Source organism: Danio rerio, chromosome 7, assembly GCF_052040795.2.
Source record: "Danio rerio strain M-AB ecotype USA chromosome 7, GRCz13ab, whole genome shotgun sequence".
In the NCBI taxonomy this organism is placed as follows: domain Eukaryota; kingdom Metazoa; phylum Chordata; class Actinopteri; order Cypriniformes; family Danionidae; genus Danio; species Danio rerio.
In genome coordinates, this window is record NC_141027.1 from 78,282,258 (window position 1) to 78,303,398 (window position 21,141).

The window sequence follows — 21,141 nt, forward strand, 5'->3', positions numbered from 1 at the left end:
TTTTTTGACGTTAAAAACTGCTCGTTACGCTGCTTGATGTTGCAATTTGATATTTTCTAATATTATATTATTCTACTTGGTCTGTATAGTCATGCAAACATTTGTTTGTAGAGCAAGTAGTTTGACCGTTTTCTGTCGTTTATTATTCCTTGTCATTTCTCCCATAGGTGACTGAATCGGAAGTTCTAAGACAATCGCGAAAACAGGCGCACTTCCGCATTTTAGAATAAGGTCAATAGAGTCCAACTCAGTAGAGCATTTAAGGATTGTGCATATATGTGTGCGTGCATCGCTAAGTAAGTAGCTGAAATTACTGCAATATGTATCTATATGGAGTTTCAGATAATCATACTCATTAGGGCCAGGGCCGGAGCAAGCTGAACTGCCGCTCTAGGCAGAGGACGATCATGCCGCCTTCAACCCCAATATGTGAAAATGAAAGTGACCGGTTATGAAAATGAAGTGTCGCGGACCTCTATTCTGCTGCCCTATGCGCGGATATAACTGAGGACGCGCGGGTGTTGCAGACCTCTATTCTGCTGCCCTATGCGCGGATATAACTGAGGACGCACGGGTGTCGCAGACCTCTATTCTGCTGCCCTATGCGCGGATATAACTGAGGACGCGCGGGTGTCGCAGACCTCTATTCTGCTGCCCTATGCGCGGATATAACTGAGGACGCGCGGGTGTCGCAGACCTCTATTCTGCTGCCCTATGCGCGGATATAACTGAGGACGCGCGGGTGTCGCAGACCTCTATTCTGCTGCCCTATGCGCGGATATAACTGAGGACGCGCGGGTGTCGCAGACCTCTATTCTGCTGCCCTATGCGCGGATATAACTGAGGACGCGCGGGTGTCGCAGACCTCTATTCTGCTGCCCTATGCGCGGATATAACTGAGGACCCGCGGGTGTCGCAGACCTCTATTCTGCCGCCCTAAGCGCGGATATAACTGAGGACGCGCGGGTGTCGCAGACCTCTATTCTGCCGCCCTAAGCGCGGATATAACTGAGGACGCGCTTGTGTTGCAGACCTCTATTCTGCTGCCCTATGCGCGGATATAACTGAGGACACGCGGGTGTCGCAGACCTCTATTCTGCTGCCCTATCCACGGATATAACTGAGGATGCGCGGGTGTCGCAGACCTCTATTCTGCCACCCTATGCGCGGATATAACTGAGGACGCGCGGGTGTCGCAGACCTCTATTCTGCTGCCCTATGCGCGGATATAACTGAGGACGCGCGGGTGTCGCAGACCTCTATTCTGCTGCCCTATCCACGGATATAACTGAGGATGCGCGGGTGTCGCAGACCTCTATTCTGCCACCCTATGCGCGGATATAACTGAGGACGCGCGGGTGTCGCAGACCTCTATTCTGCTGCCCTATGCGTGGATATAACTGAGGACGCACGGGTGTTGCAGACCTCTATTCTGCCGCCCTAAGCGCGGATATAACTGAGGACGCGCGGGTGTCGCAGACCTCTATTCTGCTGCCCTATGCGCGGATATAACTGAGGACGCACGGGTGTTGCAGACCTCTATTCTGCCGCCCTAAGCGCGGATATAACTGAGGACGCGCGGGTGTCGCAGACCTCTATTCTGCTGCCCTATGCGCGGATATAACTGAGGACGCGCAGGTGTCGCAGACCTCTATTCTGCTGCCCTATGCGCGGATATAACTGAGGACGCACGGGTGTCGCAGACCTCTATTCTGCTGCCCTATGCGCGGATATAACTGAGGACGCGCGGGTGTCGCAGACCTCTATTCTGCTGCCCTATGCGCGGATATAACTGAGGACCCGCGGGTGTCGCAGACCTCTATTCTGCTGCCCTATGCGCGGATATAACTGAGGACGCGCGGGTGTCGCAGACCTCTATTCTGCTGCCCTATGCGCGGATATAACTGAGGACCCGCGGGTGTCGCAGACCTCTATTCTGCTGCCCTATGCGCGGATATAACTGAGGACGCGCGGGTGTCGCAGACCTCTATTCTGCTGCCCTATGCGCGGATATAACTGAGGACCCGCGGGTGTCGCAGACCTCTATTCTGCTGCCCTATGCGCGGATATAACTGAGGACGCGCGGGTGTCGCAGACCTCTATTCTGCTGCCCTATGCGCGGATATAACTGAGGACCCGCGGGTGTCGCAGACCTCTATTTTGCTGCCCTATGCACGGATATAACTGAGGACGCGCGGGTGTTGCAGACCTCTATTCTGCTGCCCTATGCGCGGATATAACTGAGGACGCGCGGGTGTTGCAGACCTCTATTCTGCTGCCCTATGCACGGATATAACTGAGGACGCGCGGGTGTCGCAGACCTCTATTCTGCTGCCCTATGCGCGGATATAACTGAGGACGCGCGGGTGTTGCAGACCTCTATTCTGCTGCCCTATGCACGGATATAACTGAGGACGCGCGGGTGTTGCAGACCTCTATTCTGCTGCCCTATGCGCGGATATAACTGAGGACGCGCGGGTGTCGCAGACCTCTATTCTGCCGCCCTAAGCGCGGATATAACTGAGGACCCGCGGGTGTCGCAGACCTCTATTCTGCCGCCCTATGCGCGGATATAACTGAGGACGCGCGGGTGTTGCAGACCTCTATTCTGCCGCCCTAAGCGCGGATATAACTGAGGACGCGCGGGTGTTGCAGACCTCTATTCTGCCGCCCTATGCGCGGATATAACTGAGGACGCGCGGGTGTTGCAGACCTCTATTCTGCCGCCCTAAGCGCGGATATAACTGAGGACCCGCGGGTGTCGCAGACCTCTATTTTGCTGCCCTATGCACGGATATAACTGAGGACGCGCGGGTGTCGCAGACCTCTATTCTGCTGCCCTATGCGCGGATATAACTGAGGACGCGCGGGTGTTGCAGACCTCTATTCTGCTGCCCTATGCACGGATATAACTGAGGACGCGCGGGTGTTGCAGACCTCTATTCTGCTGCCCTAAGCGCGGATATAACTGAGGACGCGCGGGTGTCGCAGACCTCTATTCTGCCGCCCTAAGCGCGGATATAACTGAGGACCCGCGGGTGTCGCAGACCTCTATTCTGCCGCCCTATGCGCGGATATAACTGAGGACGCGCGGGTGTTGCAGACCTCTATTCTGCCGCCCTAAGCGCGGATATAACTGAGGACGCGCGGGTGTTGCAGACCTCTATTCTGCCGCCCTATGCGCGGATATAACTGAGGACGCGCAGGTGTCGCAGACCTCTATTCTGCCGCCCTAAGCGCGGATATAACGCCCTATTCACACGGGGCTTCAGCGTCAACGCTTGACAGAGGGCGTGTCTGAAGTTGGAGCTGAAACGATCGTCATAGAAGCGTCAGCCAATGAAATTCAGTCAGCAATAGGCCACTGTCTGAGCTGGTGTATTTGCATACAGCGATCTGATTGGCTGACGCTTCCGTCGGCGCTTGAAAAGTTGAGCTGGTCCCAACTTCTGCAGCGAGGAACGCTTCTGAAGCGGCGCAGACGGATCCACAATGCAGTTCGGCAACGCCTGACGTCACCCATTCAAAGTGAATGGGAAGCGTTGACGCTGACGCCCCGTGTGAATAGGGCGTAACTGAGGACGCGCGGGTGTCGCAGACCTCTATTCTGCTGCCCTATGCGCGGATATAACTGAGGACGCGCGGGTGTCGCAGACCTCTATTCTGCTGCCCTATGCGCGGATGTAACTGAGGACGCGCGGTTGCTGATGGAGGTGTCGCTTACTGACGCAGCCCTCTCTATTCTGTCGCCTATGCGCGAATATATCTGAGGACGCAGGTGGTGAGGGAGGTGTCGCGGACATAACTGAGGACGCGGGTGGTAAGGGGGGTGTTGCGGACGCCGCCCTCTCTATACTGCCGCCCTAGGTTGCCACTATGGACGCGCCGGCCCTGATTAGGGCTGTAACATGGCAATGCATACATTTAATTCGGCTATACGGTTGTATTATTGTTAATATGTTCGTCAGTTGAGATGTTTGGCACTGATGTTATGTATTTAATGCATATAAACCTTTATTGAAACATAATCAGACTGCGATAGTGCAACTAGCGCATGCGCACTGAGTTGTTCATGATTAAGCTGGATGCACGAGCGCAGTAAGTTAGCAGTGTTCACGTGAAGAAACCCCACACCAGCCCGTTGTAAAATTGACAACCGTTGACCGGTCCGCGGTGAAAAAAAGGTTGGGGACCACTGCTCTACTGAACATCTTGGATGAAATGAATCTAAGTAAATGAACAAGAAATCAGTTTTTTTTGTGTGGATGAACTATCTCTTTAACACAACTCACGCTTCCTGTCTTCCCAAAATGTGCGCATTTATTTTGAGCATTCCCGCATCTAGTGCTCCATTCAGTGTGTGTGTGGGCGGATACTAGAAGAAGTACCCACAACCCTGGGGTCAGTCAGTCAGCATTATATAGTAGTCAAAATTATTATTATTATTTGAAGGCAAAAACTTTGCACAATAGTTTAAAAAAACATTTTAATTTAATTTCAAACCATGTACAGTATGACTTAGCTCTGGATAAAGTTTCAGATTTGTAAATGCAGAGGTGTGCTGTGCGGGCGGTCGTACAGATATATTTGCTTAATGTCATGCTCTAAATGCAGAGCTGTGTGGGCAGTTTTACAGATGGATTTATTAAATGTCGTACTGTGAATGCAGGCCGTGTTGTGCGGGAAGCTTCAGTCCAGGGAAGGCAGAAGCATGTGAGTGGACTGTGTGCTTATGGCCAATTAAGGCAATGAGATGGGACTATTTAAAGAAACTCCACAGACTCGCGTGACGTATACACAAATATATAAACTAACTATCCCTGAGGAGGAAGAGAAAGAGCGGGACACACACTCACCTCCCCTCAAACCGGTGCTTCAGAAAGTCAAACAGCGCTTTCTGCATCATATCTGTTACCTGTTCACACACACACACACACACACACACAAAACAAACACTGGTCACTTGTCTGCCACCTTTAGCACACTGTATATCTATTACCTTCAGAAAGCTAATGTAAATGCTTGACGGGTTAAAAATACTGGCAGCTCATTGGCTGGTTTTATATTGTATTTTACATGACATCAACCATGACGATGTATTGTTTTAAATTATTACACAGGGTTTCAAATCAAATTGGGTAAGTACAAAAACAAACGTGGGGTTAAATTTATCCCTGTACAATTTAATTACAGAAAATAAACTCAACGATTGGTTTTGTTCATATTATTGTCAAAATTGAGTTGAAATAACCCAACATTTTTAGTTAAAAGTCACTTTGTCAAACTTCAGAGTTAAAATTTCAGCATCAAAATTTGTCAAAACAGAGAAACAAAATCCCATAATGCAATACTACGCTTTTAAATTATATACACCCATATATTTTTGCAGTGTAAATTTAAATTAATATGCCCTTGCGAAAGAAATCGTTCAAAATATGAACACAGAAATGTAATGACGAACATTTAAAGAGGAGTTTCAGGCATTACCAGTTCGTTGACCACCTGTCAACTTTTATATATATATATATATATATATATATATATATATATATATATATATATATATATATATATATATATATATATATATTATTTTATATTTTAGTAATGTATTGTGTTTGTCAAGGAAACGTAACTATTTTACGTTTTGTCAGTTTAGTGGCTAATTCAGTAATTCGAGATCAGCCGTACAAAATTGTTTGGTTTTTAAAAAGAGGCGTGGCACCAAACTCCACCCCTAAACCCAACCATCATTGGAGGATGAGGGGGTGTCGCAGACGAAAGTGGAAGGAGTGGGGGGGTATATGTTGTGGGCCATTAATAATATCTCTGGGGGCCACCAAAATGTGTGGGCCCTTAGAAGCGTTGGAAACTCGATGCTTAAAGAAAATTTAGTTTTGTCACTCATAATAACGCCTTAATAACGGTGGCGTTCAACTCGTAAATACAATTTATCCGACATTACTTCTGACTAATGCACCATCAGTAATAGGTGGAAGGGCATAGCTGTGCATATTTTACTGTCAAACTGACATCATCAGAGAACAACTGCCGTTACAGAGCGATAGAACATTGTAAGATTTTGCTTCAGGTTTACCAAAACAAACGCTAGCAAAATAAACTTTAATGTAACTTTAAATGTGATTGTAACTGTAATGCGCACTTTAATAAGTTTTCAACCCAGGCTCATTGGAAATACATGCTTCAGTCAGCATTTTTTTTTTTTGCGAAACCAAAAATACGTAGCTCTAGGTATGTTTCGATGCACATTTCAGATGACAAATCCACTAGAGGGCGCTGGCTACATTTTTTGTGTATCTGAAATGCGTTAATAAGGATGTGTTTTGTTGCACGTTTTAGATGACAAATCCACTAAAGAGCGCTGGCTACATTTTTGCGAATCTGAAATACGTTACTAAGGGTGTGTTTTGTTGCACATTTAAGATGACAAATCCACTAGAGGGCGCTGACTACATTTTGCTAATCTAAAATACATTACTTACGGTACGTTTTGTTGCACGTTTCAGATAGCAAAGTCACTAGACGGCGCTGGCTACATTTTTGCCAATGTGAAATGCATTACTAAGGGTGTTTTGTTGCACGTTTCAGATGACAAAACCACTAGAGGGCGCTGGCTACATTTTGCTAATCTAAAATACGTTACTTAGGGTACGTTTTGTTGCACATTTTACATAGCAAAGCCACTAGAGGGTGCTGGCTACATTTTTGCGAATCTAAAATACGTTACTTAGGGTATGTTTTGTTGCACGTTTCAGATAGCAAAGCCACTAGACGGCGCTGGCTACATTTTGCCAATATGGAATGCGTTACTAAGGGTATGTTTTGTTGCATGTTTCAGATAACAAAGCCACTAGAGGGTGCTGGCTACATTTTTGCCATTTTCTGAAATGCGTTACTTACCATACTTATCATACGGATCAGCTATCCAACCACTGAACTAAATTCTTCGCTATAATATAATAGTGTTTTTAAAAGCAAATGTAAGAGAAAAGTGCACAGCAAACATAGTTTTACCTTGATTTCACATTGCTTTTATCTCTTGTGGAAGCATGCTTCACTTCAAACCCAAGCCTTCTGCCGCACAAGCTCAACACATACAAGGTGAGCTCCTGAGCAAACTGACCACGCCAGAAAAGTTGTCCTTATTAAGATAGGAATTTTATTATTGTAGGATTTATTTTTGGTATTGTGCAAAGAACTGCACGAAAAATAATCCTGCATTCATCAATAATATGTCCCTGTAAATATCATAAGTGTGAAAAGAAACAAAAGTTGTTGGCGTCATACTGCCCCCTAGTGTTAATTTTAACCTACAAACTGCAGTCAAATGTATGTTGTTTTTGCAGCTTTACAAAAATGTAGACTAGAGCACGTATTTACAATAAGCCTGTGTGTTGTATGTTTCAGTACGGCATCACAATACTTTCTGCAGCACCTCGTAGCCCTTGAGTGAAGGTCCAACGAGAACAACCGGCCTCATCGACGGCACCACATCATATGGAGGAGCATGCTCCGTCTGTACAGCGGCACACAAACACAACATAAACACACACTCACCTTACACGATACAGAGACACAACGATCAAGACCAACCTAAATGCTTCAAGTGTCAAATTTAACGTCAGCAGGCATGTTCTTATATTTGCTGAATATTTAAAGGGACAGTTCACCCAAAAAGGAAAATTCGATCATCATTGACTTGTTCAAAGCCTATTTGAGATTCTTTCTTCACAAAAGAAGATATTTTGAAGAATGCTGGTAGCTGGCTGAATTTCATAGTCATTATTTTTGCCTTCTACGAAAGTCAATGGGTTGTATTCTTTGAAATATCTTTTTTTGGGGGGTTCTACAGAAGAAAGAAACTCATAAAACCACACAAGGGAGAATTAATGATGAGCAAATGTTCATTTTTGGGTGAACTATGCCTTTAAAAAATGACAGCAGTTCTTTGCATGCATTTCTATATATAACTAATGTAATGCATTAATTTTGGCTGAAAACAAACCTACATTAAATTTGACACCCACTTGAAAACTCAAAACACACACCATGTTTAGTAGAATGATGTATTCTTACCAGGGTTTTATAACAGAACAGTAAGCAAATGATACCATTATTATTTATACAGTTGTGTATAGTATACAAGATCGATGTTGAAGTAACACTTTATATATGAATCTGGTTACAGACTGATTTTGAGCATTGATAGAGTACTTAGAGTTGTGTAATTATTGTCAATCATTGTTTAAAGTTATCTGACATTGTCAAGATGGCATTGTTATCACCCAGTTTAACTCTTGTCATATTTTTTATGCCCATTGTAAACTATAGTGAATAAACTGATGCTATGAGAAATGTTGATAATTTTTGATTTACTGTATAAATAATAGTGTTATTTAAACATGCACACACACACACACACAAATAAACACATATGAAGCTGTATCGCGGACAATTGTTAAAAGGAGACTAAGAAGTGTTACTTAGAAGTGGCCATGCGATCGTTCCTACTATGTTGCGCATTTTTTAAGCTTACAAAATAAAAACTTACAAATGTAAAAGCATCTAATCCTACACAACTCTATTAAAGGTGTGATCATAGTAGTTCTCTTATAATTAAGTAAACGTAGGGTGTCAAATACATTTTTTACTTTGGTGAACCATCGCCAGCAGTTACAAAACTATAGTGTAAGAATTCCATGAAGCAAATCCACTTCATCTGTTCATGGAAATGTCTGATCGTGTATTCTGATCATTATTACCAAGAATCAAAGTATTAATTAGTTCTTTTAAACTGAAAAGAGGAGTCAATTCCTTTTATAAAATCCATTCCGAGCTTTGGAATCAACCCTCCATTTTCAAGGCCTAGAAATTATTATTATTATTTTTTTTTTGGAATTGACTCTTGATTCTCAGTGTCTACTTTGGAATTGTTTCTTTTTGCAATCGATTTTCAATGCCTCTGAATTTATTCTTCTTACAATCGAGTCTTGATTCTCACTGCCTCAGATTTTATTCTTTTTGGAATCAATTCTCTATTCTCAACACCATAGTATCAAATGTTTTTGGAATCAACTCTTGACTCTCAATGTCTCATCTGATTCTTAATGTCTTGGACTTGATTCTTTTTGGATTTGACTCTTGATTCCTAATGCCTCTCAGTTGATTCTATTTGGAATCGACTCTTGATTCTCAATGTCTCAGAATTAATTCTTTTTTAAATCAACTTGATTTCAGAATTCATCCTTTTTGGAATCGACTATTGGTTCTTTTGGAATCAACTTTTAGTTCTCAGTGCATTGGAACTGATTCTTTTTGGAATCGACTCTTGATTTTCAATGCCTCGACTCTCTCTTCTCAATGCCTCAGAACTGATTCTTTTTGGAATCGAGTCTTGATTCTCAATGCCTAGGAATTGATTCTTTTTAGAATTGACTCTTGATTCTCAATGCCTCAGAATTTATTCTTTTTGGAATTGACTCCCAATTCGTAATGCCTCAAAATTTATTCTTTTAGGAATAAACTCTTGATTCTCAACACCTCAGAATCAATTGGTTTTTCGAATCAACTCTTGGTTCTCAATGCCTCGGAACTGATTCTTTTTAGAATCGACTCTTGATTTTCAATGCCTCTCTACTCTCAAATCTCAATGCCTAAGAACTGATTCTTTTTGAAATTGACTCTTGATTCTCAATGCCTTGCAAATTATTCTTTTTGAAAGCAAATCTTGATTATCAACACCTTGCAATTGACTCTTTTTAGAATTACCTCTTGATTCTCAATGTCTCAGAATTGACTCTTTTTGGAATACAATCTGATTCTAAATGCCTAGGAATTGATTCTTTGTGGAATCAACTCTTGATTCTCAGTGCCTCAGAACAGATTACTTTTGTAATCGACTCCCAGCCCTAATAATCAATGAACTAGAACACCTCAACAGGCACTTCATAACAGGAACGATGCTTGACAGGCCGGATGAATCCACTGAGAGGTCAAACAAACTCACCGACTTCTGCCACTGCTTAGCTGAGGATCAGAGGAGGGAAAAACAGACAAAAAGAAAAGAGCGAGGGAGAGTTAAAGATCGGGACACGGTCAACAAAGGAAAAGACAGGGAGAGAAGGGCAACAGTGAGTGTAATAAGCATTGGGGCGATGACGAGCGGATCAGGCTGTGCGTAAAGCTGCTGGAGAACAGACAGATGCAGGACGCCTGACGCCCCGGCACATGCTTTACCTTCTTAAAGAAAGGCATTCGTTTCTCTCGGGCTAAAGGGGATATGACTGTGTTTGGGCTGGCTTTGGGAGATCGCTGATGGGGAGGAGGATCGCTCTCCTCTGCATCTAAACCTGCGGCGTCAATGTCCACAGCTACACACACACACACACACATATAAGTATATTTTAGGGGTTGAACAACTTTAGATTTTTGGTAGTTGACTTTCATGTTATCAAAGTCGAGTCGACGTCGACTAGTTGCTGGTGACGTCAATAAAACACAAGATGCAAATGTTTTGCAATGCGCCACAATTTGCTATTTATTTGCAGGAAATATATCCACATGCTGTTTGACAACTCATATCATGTTGCAAAAACAATGCAGCATTACCAATGACTAATTTTAGTGCAAAACAAATGCACTATCAACACTTTAATTTCGTTAATAATGCAACATCTAGCTAATTTTACTACTAAATAAATGCAGTCAACACATTGATCGCTGTTTTTTTATTTTAATTTATTGTTATTATTGTTACAATAATTATTATTTCTTTATATTTGTATTTAAACCTACATGTACAATTGTATATTTGTTCATTTTTGCGCTATCCCGCTGTTGGATTGGTATGGGTTTGGCTTTGTATTGTTGTTCTTTCCCATTTGAAAAACTGAAAATCAATAAAAAATATTTAAACAAAAAACACATTGATCGCTGCTCGCTCTAGTAAGGCCCCGTTTACACTAGTACGCTTTAGTTATAAAACGGCGTTTTAGATCAAAAACGATCCACGTCCACACTAGCGTTTCTGAACATATCTCCGTCCACACTACGCCACCAAAAACGTACATCACGTGAGCATTCGCGCACTCTGGTAATGCGTGTTCTAGTATAAACAGAAAGCATGCGTCTCGCTCAGCATTTAGTTATTGTTAGTCAACAAACGCCGGTTGAATAATGAACGCGATGGCAAAGAAAGCAAGAGAAGTATTTTTGTGGTCAGACGACGAGGTCGAGTTGTTACTAAACGTAACAAATGAATAACTGCACAATGGCGCCTAAAACAGACAATAGTGCAAACAACGCTCCCGTTTCTGTGTCCATGTTGTTGTTTACAGTACTGTCTTCTGGTAGCGTTAAAGCCATGTGTTATAGTCATGTGATAGGGGCTTGACGAATAAGGGAAGGATACGCAATGACACAAAAGCCCCAATCAGGTAGCGAATCTCAGCAGCCCCGCCTCCGTTTTAAGGTGTCTCCGTTTTCCCCCATCCACACTGCGACAGAACAGCAGCGTTTCTGAATGAAAACGGCCTCTTCAGCGTTTTCGAAACACTCCGTTTTCAGCGCTCGAAAACTCCGGCGTAGTGTGGAAGGATGGCGTAACCGTAGCAAAACGTATGCATTTTAAAATGAAAACGCATTAGTGTAAACGGGGCCTAAGACTGTAACAATAACAGATAATTTAGTGCAGAAGTAATGCATATGTCTTCTGCACACAGATTCATGTGATATTCATAAAATAATGCATGAAAGACAAAGGCTGTAACGTAAATGCAATATTACACTGTAAGAGTCCTGCTCAGACGCATATTTTACCATTTTGTGGTGCGCACTATAAAGCTGCTAAAAATCCTGCTCAAGTGTCAGAGCCACCTCTGTGGCTGAGCACTTCACGGTTACTGCACGCTTCATTTGTTTATTCACAAAATATGTCTGCGTCTACACTTCGCAGATTAAAACAGCCAATCACATTCGTTTTCCAGGGTTGTGTAAACGTGATTGGATAGCATATGCTCAAGGGTATTTGCATGGAGCAGTCTAACTGGCATCTGTTAAGACGATTTAAAGTTCACGTGAATCTTTGACGCTGACATAAGAAAAATAACATTTTGACAATTACTTTAAATAGTCCGAGGGCAGTTGCATGTGTGTAAAGCTGACATGTAGTTCAGGCCAACAACCACATGATCTGTGTCACGATCACCAGCGATCACAAACACACAGTCTTGCAAGGAACTGCAAATCATACAAACACATGCGCTATAAGGGAATTGAGGAAACTAAATTGGCCGTAGTCTATGAGTGTGTGTGATTGAGTGTGTATGGGTGTTTCCCAGTACTGGTTTGCAGCTGGAAGGGGATCCGCTGCACAAAACACATGCTGGAATAGTTAGCGGTTCATTCCGCTGTGTAGACCCCTGATAAATAAAGGGACTAAGCTGAAGGAAAATGAATGAATGAATGACTAATACAGCATTGATCAGATGCTGATATCTTACCTGAGGAGGGAGGAGTTGATTTCCGTGAGTTTGAAACAATGTCCCCTAAACTGGATGAAGAGTTTGCCCCTGATTTACTGTGAACAAAATGAACAAAACACAATCCTTAATTTAAAAAAAGGAAAGCGTAGAGTATATATTCCTCTACTCATATGATTTAAAGCAGGGGTGTCAAACTCAATTCCTGGAGGGCCGAAGCCCTGCACAGTTTAGTTCCAACCCTGCTCCAACACACTTACCTGTAGGTTTCAAACAAAGGACTCAATTAGTTTGATCAGGTGTGTTTAATTAGGGTTGGAACTAAACTGTGCAGAGCTGCGGCCCTCCAGGAACTGAGTTTGACACCTGTGATTTAAAGGGATAGCTCAACCAAAAATCATTTACTGACCATCAACTTTTTCTAAACATATTTGAGTTTCTTTGCTCAAAAAGGTTGCCATTGACTTCCATAGTTTTTTTTTTAATACGGATGTACCTAACATTTTTCAAAATATCTTTTGTAATCGTCAGAAAAAAAAATTATAATAAAGGGTTGGAACCTACTGAGTGTGAGTACATTTTTATTTTGGGGTGACTTCGGTGATGAAGCCTCATGCATTGCTCAGGTGTGAGTTTCTCACAGACTTCAACAGAGTGTCTACATCTTGATGCTTCTGTGGGTCTCGTCTATCAAATCTGAGCTTTATTCTGTATTCTCAATTAGATTCGGATCAGGTGATTGGGTGGGCCATTCTACAGCTTGATTTTCTTTCTCTGAAAGCATCTGAGAGTCTCCTTGGCTGTGTTTTGGATCATTGTCCTGCTGAAATGTCCACCCTGGCTTCATCTTCATCCTCCTGCTAATGTAGATGTTGGACTGAAGCAGCTGATCTTCATTTACACTGGAAGGGCTGAGGCTTGCTGAAGAACTACCGAGTGATTTCAGCTGCTGTCTGGGCTTTCCCTGCTGAACTACACCTCCCTTTCTTCATGTGTTCAGTTTTTTTTTCTCTGCACCATTTAATTTTATTATGCATAACTTCATTTGTAAACTAATTAGTTTTCTTATTAGGATTTATTTGGTTGTTACCAACATCCGGGGAAAATCTGGGGCACCTTTAGAAATATATTTTCTGAGAAAAATGGTGACGTGTTCAATACTTATTTCCCCCACAGAGTGTATTAGTTTTGTGTATTAGTTTGTTTGTCGTAGTTTTGAAGTATCTATGCAACAGACACCTTGAGTAAAAGCGTCCTTGTTTTGCGCGCTGCTCCTGGCGAAGGCGACTGCTTTCCAGCTTCACTGGACTTGGGATGAAACCGATGTCGCAGCCTTCCTTCACCAAGCGGCCGATCCACCAGTCGTTATTAAATTTCTGCCATTAAACACACAAAGGTTACAAGTGGTCGAGTTTTATAAGAGCACAACACACACAGAGAAACATTTCATTCTACATTTAAGGCCCATATGAATAACTTTAAACATTTATTGAACTGTAGGTGAAAATGTTATATGATATGGACGTGTGTGCTGTACATGTAAATACATACTTCTTTAACATGAAGGAAATCTTTAGGATCAAATGAGATTCCCGTTCCAGGCACGGGGACGTCATCTTCAGAAGAAGCACTGTAGCCAACATTAGTGCGCACTGCAAACGCCACTGGTTTACTCTGTAGAGGAACAAAGAGAAAATACGGTATATCAAATATTAATAATCAGTTCAGTGGTTAGCGCTGTCGCCTCACAGCAAGAAGGTCGCAGGTTTGAGCCCTTGCTGGGTCAGTTGGCATCTCTGTGTGGAGTTTGCATGTTCTCCCCGTGTTTCCTCCGGGTGCTCCGGTTTCCCCCACAGTCCAAACACATGCGCTATAGGGGAATTGGATGAACTAAATTGGCCGAAGTGTATAAGTGTGTGTGAATGAGTGTGTGTGGGTGTTTCCCAGTACTGGGTTGCGGCTGGAAGGGCATCCGCTGTGTAAAACATATGCTGGAATAGTTGGCGGTTCATTCCGCTTTGGCGACCCCTGATAAATAAGGGACTAAGCTGAAGGAAAATAAATGAATAAATACAAAACTTGACATACTGAATGTGAGTTTATGAATTATTTATTAAACCTGATAATACTAAAAAATATGAATTGATAAAATGTAAAACATTAATAATAATTTTAATGTCAATTTTTCAACGTGTGCGGCGAAACAGAAGAGTGTTTGACGCACAAGGGTGAAATCAGTATGGAGTCAACATTACATGATGCTCTGCACACACAATGAATTATGGGTATGTCAAACAGAGGACATGGTGTCCTCTAATAGTAATGAGGATTGCAGATACACACACAGACACACGCACACACACTTCACGAGTCTCCATCATCTGTCAAAACACTGATGCTTTTAGCTTCCCTTTCTTATGTTCCGATCAAATAAAAAGACATGCAAATCCAAAGCCATGTGATGTGATATGTGGGACCAGAGCTTTGAATGATATTTTGCGCTGTGCTTTTGATACTTTGCTTTGTTTATAAATCTGTGTTTTGTGTTCACAGCCAGCGTTTGCCTCTTACGCAACGCCACTTTCCGTTATACATGCAGTATTGATCATGAACACACCGTTTCATTCAGTATCCAGACACATGGCTGGCATGTTTGCTTTACATTTAGTCATTTAGCAGACGCTTTTATCCAAAGCGACTTACAAATGAGGACTAGGAAGCAATTTACACAACTATAAGAGCAGCAATGAATAAGTGCTGTAGGCGAGTTTCAGGTGTGTAAAGTGTAAGAAGCAAAACATTAGTCATTTATTTTTGTAATACAGTTAGCGGTGGAGCCAGAGAGGCAATTGCAGATTAGGAAGTAAAGTGGAGACTAAATAGTTGAGTTTTTAGTCGTTTCTTGAAGACAGCGAGTGACTCCGTTCTGATGCAGTTAGGGAGTTCATTCCACCAACTGGGCAGATTGAACGCGAGAGTTCGGGAAAGTGATATCTTCCCTCTTTGGGATGGAACCATGAGGCGACGTTCATTCACAGAACGCAAGTTTCTGGAGGGCACATACATCTGCAGAAGTGAGAGCAGATAAGGAGCAAAGCCAGAAGTCGCTTTGTAGGCAAACATCAGAGCTTTGAAATTGATGCGAGCAGCAACTGGCAGCCAGTGCAAACGGATGAGCAGCGGAGTGACATGTGCTCTTTTAGGTTCATTGAAGACAACTCGTGCTGCTGCGTTCTGAAGCAGTTGAAGAGGTTTGATAGAGTTAGCTGGAAGCCCGGCTAGTAGAGAGTTGCAATAGTCCAGTCTGGAGAGAACAAGAGCTAAACAAGGAGTTGAGCTGCATGTTCAGATAGGAAGGGTCGGATCTTTCTGATGTTATAGAGTGCGAATCTGCACGATCGAGCAGTTCTAGAAATGTGGTCAGAGAATTTTAGATTTTTACCATTTTGGATAGGAAAGAAAAAAATAATACTGCTGCACACAGTATCTCAGAAGACACACTCCAATGAGATTAGAAGCTTCTTCGTCTCTTTAAAACAATACATAGGAAACTGTCAGGGTTCTGCCACTCTGGTCATGTAAATTCTTGTTTTGGTGGCAGAGTCCGGACACTAGTCATGTCTAGTCCTGTCCTGTTGCGCTCGGCTCAAGTTTTCTTGGGTCAAGCACTTGTTTCTGTCATTGTGTGTGTCTCTGTGTGCGCGCGCACTCCCGCTTGATGCGGCCGCGTGGGCCCTGCGTGCCTCGGACATGCGCGCTTTTGTACTAGTGTTTGTGTTTGTTCTGTCAGCATCGCGCTGCTTCATTCTCTGCGCCTACGTCTAGTTGGTTTAAGTTTTGGTTGGCGCTGAGATTAAGCATGCGCGTTGCATATGTGTGAGCGCACGGTAAGGTGTTTATCTATCGTGTGCTTGTGTCTTGCGTCTGTTGTCAAAGCATGTGGCTCTGTGTTTACATTGTGGTCACGTGGTTTTGTGGTGTGCTTCAGTGTTGTCATGAACATGCGGTTAATGAGCTCTCTCATTGGCTGCATGTTCTTGTCTTGTTTTATGTGAGCGCATGTCTTGTCTCTGTCATGCGCTCTCCCGTCTATTGTCTAGTCCCACCCCACTTGTTAACCCATTATTAGTAAAATTACGTTCATCTGTTGTGTGTTAATTTTCTCCTGCTTATAATCTCCTCATGTCTTCTGTTCTGTGCCAGTTTGTCATCTACACTCCCCCTGTGTGCCTGCTCCAGTCTTGTCTTGCCAGCCCAGCCAAGTTTGTTTGTGTTTTGTTAATGTTTCCCCCCTCGGGGTAGTTTTTGTTTTGCCTTTTATTTTAATTTTATTATTAATAAATACCCATCATTTGCTGCACCTGAGTCCTCGCTCCTTTCCCTAACCACGACCGTCACAGAAACATGATCAAAACTAACTTTAAGTTTAATGCAATTAATCGCGATTAATTTTTGCCCAGCACCAGTTAAACATTCATTCATTCATTTTCTTTTCTCCTTAGTTTCTTTATTAATCTGGGGTTTTCACAGCGGAATGAACCGCCAACTTATCCAGCATATGTTTTATGCAGCGGATGCCCTTCCAGCTCATCAGCCCGTCACTGGGAAACATCCATACACACTCATTCACTACAGACAATTTAGCTTACCCAATTCCCCCATACCACTTCATTGGACTGTGGGAGGAACTCCGGAGGAAACCCATGCCAACACAGGGAGAACATGCAAACTCCACATTGAAATACCAACTGACCCAGCAGAGGCTCGAACCAGCGAGCTTCTTTCTGTGAGGCGATCACTGTGCCACCGTGACGCCCTAAATTGGGAAACTAAAAGAAAATATCTGCAAGTAAACTTACTTGGCCAGCGGAGCATATTTACTTCTGTCAGCTCACTGCAGGCCAGCTGGCTTCATGATCAATATTAATGCGAGAATAAATAAATGATCAAATCAGATTGATGCCAAGCACTAAATATAGCTGTTGTCCCCAGAGGTGAAAGAGAGTGCGACAAAAACAAGTGTAAACAGAAGAATAAAAATAGATGGCAAACACTAATAGGCTGAGAGCTCATATATTTATATCTATATCACCTCTAAAAACAGCTGCTTTCATTTGCCTCGGAGAAAGAAAACGCACAGAGATATAAATGAACTAAAATAGCCTTGGAAGATGATGACACTCGCTGTCCAGACAAACCCTGAAGGCTCTGTGAATGTATTTGAATAATTTAGAGAGTCAGAGATGTGGTACGGGTGTCAGTGCAGGATTCATAAAGAAGTTTAATGAAGCTTTGGGTACCAGCGTTGGGTAAAAAATATATAAATAATATATTACCATCTTAACCCTTGTGCACTGTTTAAATTGACTCCTCTTTGGTTATGTTGGTGGCTGTTTTTGCCCCATTGACTTCCACTGCAATGGTATTGTTTAATTGCAAAGCCTTGACAGCATATGAGCATGCATTTTTGATTGTTGCTGGTTTTCCCTGTTGAGAGGAGGTAAAATGTGTCTTTTTACTGTTGATCATCAGTTGGCAGCATTAATACTTTAGATAGGCCTGTGCTAATAATATTGCCCCTAAAATGGTTTTAAAAAAATTTAATACAGATTTTATTCTAGCCGAAATACAACAAATAAGACTTTCTCAAGAAGAAAAATATTACAGGAAATACTGTGGAAAATTCCTTGCTCTGTTAAACATCATTTGGCAAATATTCATTCATTCATTTTCTGCAGCTTTTCCGGTATCGCGGAGGCAGCAGTGTTAGGAGAGAACCCCAGACTTCCCTCTTTCCAGACACTTCCTCCAGCTCCTGGATGATCGCGAGGCGTTCCCAGGCCAGCCGAGAGACATCGTCCCTCCAGCGTGTCCTGGGTCTTCCCCGAGACCTTCTTCCGGTGGGACATGCCTGGAACACCTCCCTAGGTAGGTGTCCAGGAGGCATCCGAAACAGATGCCCGAGCCACCTCAGCTGACTTCTCTCAATGTGGAGGAGCAGCGGCTCTACTCTGAGCTCCTCCAAGGTGTCAGAGCTCCTCACCCTATCCATAAGTGTGCGCCCTGCCACCCTTCAAAGGAAACTCATTTCAGCCGCTTGTATCTGAGATCTTGTCCTTTCGGTCATGATCCAAAGCTCATGACCATAGGTGAGAGTAGGAACGTAGATTGACCAGTAAATCGAGAGCTTTGACTTTCGGCTCAGCTCCTTCTTCACCACAATGGACCGGTACATCAACCCCATTACTGCTGCCGCTGCACCAATCCGCCTGTCAATCTCACGTTCCATCCTTCCCTCGTGAACAAAAACCTGAGATACTTAAACTCCTCCACCTGGGGTAAGGACTTTCCTCCAACCGGGACATGGCAAACCACCTTTTTCCAGTGGAGCACCATGGCCTCGGACTTGGAGGTGCTGATTCTCATCCCAGCCACGTCACACTCTGCAGCAAACCACTCCAGTGCATGCTGAAGTTACATGTTTGATGGGCTGGACCCCCTCCAGCCCAAGGTTGCGCCTTGAAATTCTGTCCATAAAAATTATGAAAATAATTGGTGACAAAGGGCAGCCCTGCCGAAGTCCAACATGCACTGGAAACAAATCTGACTTATTGCCAGCAATGTGAACCAGACTCCTACTCTGTTCATACAGGGACAAGACGGCCCTCAACAGATCCCCTCTGACCCCATACTCCCCCAGCACCCTCCACAGTAATGCCACATCATTTCTGTGCCCGACGATCGGGTTGTCGTGGTCCTAAGCTTCGACCACCTCTTGTTCCACAATGCACTGGCCCCCTACGGCTCCCCCTAAAGGTAGTTGGCCTGCGGAAGGATGGTCCCACGTCGCTCCTTCAGGCTAAGCACGCCCTGGTTCCGTGGGAAAAAAACCCGGCCACCAGGCGCTCGCATATGTGCCTCAACCCCAGGCCTGGCTCCAGGGTGGAGCCCCGGCTGCGCCATACCGGGCGATGTCACAGTCCTCGTACTCATAAGGGGTTTTTTGAACCGCACTTAGTCTGACTTGTCAACTAAGACCTGTTTGCCTTGGGAGACCCTACCAGGGGCATTAGCCCCCGACAACATAGCTCTTAGGATCACTCAGGCACTCAAACCCCTCCACCACGATAAGGTGGCGGTTCATGGAGGGCTTAGGCTACACAATGAATTATGGGTATTATTACGGTTCATGGAGGGCTAATCATTTTGACTTCAACTGTAAGTGAATGAACATGTTTGTACCTTGGCCTTGTCGAGTTGCGCCTGAGCCTGTCTCTCAGCTTCTCTGCGTAAAGTCTCTTTATCTTCCTCCAGAGACACATCCGAGTCTGATGGCCGACTGGTGTATGAGTCTGCTGAACCCTGCAGAAAGAGCAGAGACATTTCGCTCATGAGCATGTGTATTCGCATCAGATTATCCCACATCACATTAGCTCATCTTATTAATTTTAATACACTTTTACTAGTTAATATAAGTAGGCAATATGCAAGCGGAGATACATTGCTGTGTTCATGTCAAAATTTCTAATGACAACACATATATTACAATACAAAGTCACATGGTGTAGTTTTTTTTGTAGTTATTAAAAAAATCCAGTTGACCTCTTTCTATTATGGCTACTACATAGATGTGATCCTTTTTTTAAAAGTAATTCCATAATTAAAGGTAATTTAACATGGGATGAGTGTAGATATAAGACCATTCATAGGTTTGTTTTCCAACATTTAATAAACAGTTAATATACAGTTTAGGTTATTGTTGACTTCTCCTAAAGACAGTACTCAGCAGCATAAATGAGTCAAAACTTATATTTTTATAAATTTCTCAGTCAATATAGACTATATATGTGCATAGTGCATTTACTTTTATTAAACAGTTCCCTTAAATAGTAATAGTTTGTCCCTTAATAGTTCCAGTCCCTTAAAATAATAGTTTGGTCACCTAACATATTTAAGAATAGAAAGATAATACATTTCAATAATAAAAAAAAACCCACAACAACTACAACAACAAAAACATTATGCTGAAAAAAACAGCATATGCTGGTCTGGTAAGGCAGAGGTTCTCAAAGTGGGGGTCGGGACCCCCCGAGGGGTCGCGGGACAATGAAGGGGGGTCGCCTGGTGATTTTCAAAAATCAATTAATTTTTATTAAACCTTAAAACTTACTGTATTTTATCAATAACCTACTAAAGAGAAAAAAATTGTCGTTTATAGTTACTATAAACTATATAGTTACTATAGTAGCTTATTACTAGTTCTATTGGATTGCAACTTCATTATATACATTATTACATTATACTAAAGACACAGCAATACTGTCAGATGCAGCAGATTGATTTTATAACACCAGGTTAAACTTTCTAGCCCATTTACAGCACTGACATACATAAAAAAAAAACAATGAATAGACTTGGGTCTATAGACCTTTTTCACAGCGGAATTGAACACCGGAAGCGCCCTTCGAAGCAGTGTATCGATATTTCCGGGTTCGCTAGGAGTCGCAGAGACATGACAGCCTCGGGACAGCGGATGACTTTCTCATGGTCAACTTTGCCATAATTTGGACAGGAAGATGTTGTTCGGTGAATGTGTAAAACTGCCTTAATAAAACAGCATTTAAAAGATGATACCGATTTG

The 21,141-nt window shown here is 43.1% G+C and overlaps 2 protein-coding genes across 48 annotated transcripts in view; one reads left to right on the forward strand and one right to left on the reverse strand.

Annotated features, from left to right (window-relative positions):
* Positions 1-8,376, forward strand: part of nsun6 (NOP2/Sun RNA methyltransferase 6) — a 36,088-nt gene extending 27,712 nt beyond the window's left edge. For all 8 annotated transcript variants that reach the window (XM_087262440.1, XM_087262447.1, XM_087262438.1 and 5 more), the window contains one exon: positions 7,429-8,376. The gene's annotated coding sequence lies outside the window, so the exon portion shown is untranslated. The remainder of the gene's footprint in view (positions 1-7,428) is intronic.
* cacnb2a (calcium voltage-gated channel auxiliary subunit beta 2a) overlaps positions 1-21,141 on the reverse strand; it is a 47,223-nt gene that overhangs the window by 14,496 nt on the left and 11,586 nt on the right. For 19 of the 40 annotated variants that reach the window (XM_087260069.1, XM_087260056.1, XM_087260055.1 and 16 more), the window contains 7 exons: positions 19,743-19,862; positions 14,052-14,174; positions 13,740-13,876; positions 12,522-12,598; positions 10,028-10,047; positions 7,457-7,537; positions 4,857-4,915 (listed from right to left, as the gene is read on the reverse strand). In XM_087260069.1, the coding sequence (XP_087116195.1) occupies positions 4,857-4,915; positions 7,457-7,537; positions 10,028-10,047; positions 12,522-12,598; positions 13,740-13,876; positions 14,052-14,174; positions 19,743-19,862 (617 nt within the window). Of the gene's footprint in view, positions 1-4,856; positions 4,916-7,456; positions 7,538-10,027; positions 10,048-10,257; positions 10,392-12,521; positions 12,599-13,739; positions 13,877-14,051; positions 14,175-19,742; positions 19,863-21,141 lie in introns of all 40 variants that reach the window. The other 21 variants (XM_087260074.1, XM_087260066.1, XM_087260062.1 and 18 more) reach the window with 2 other exon arrangements.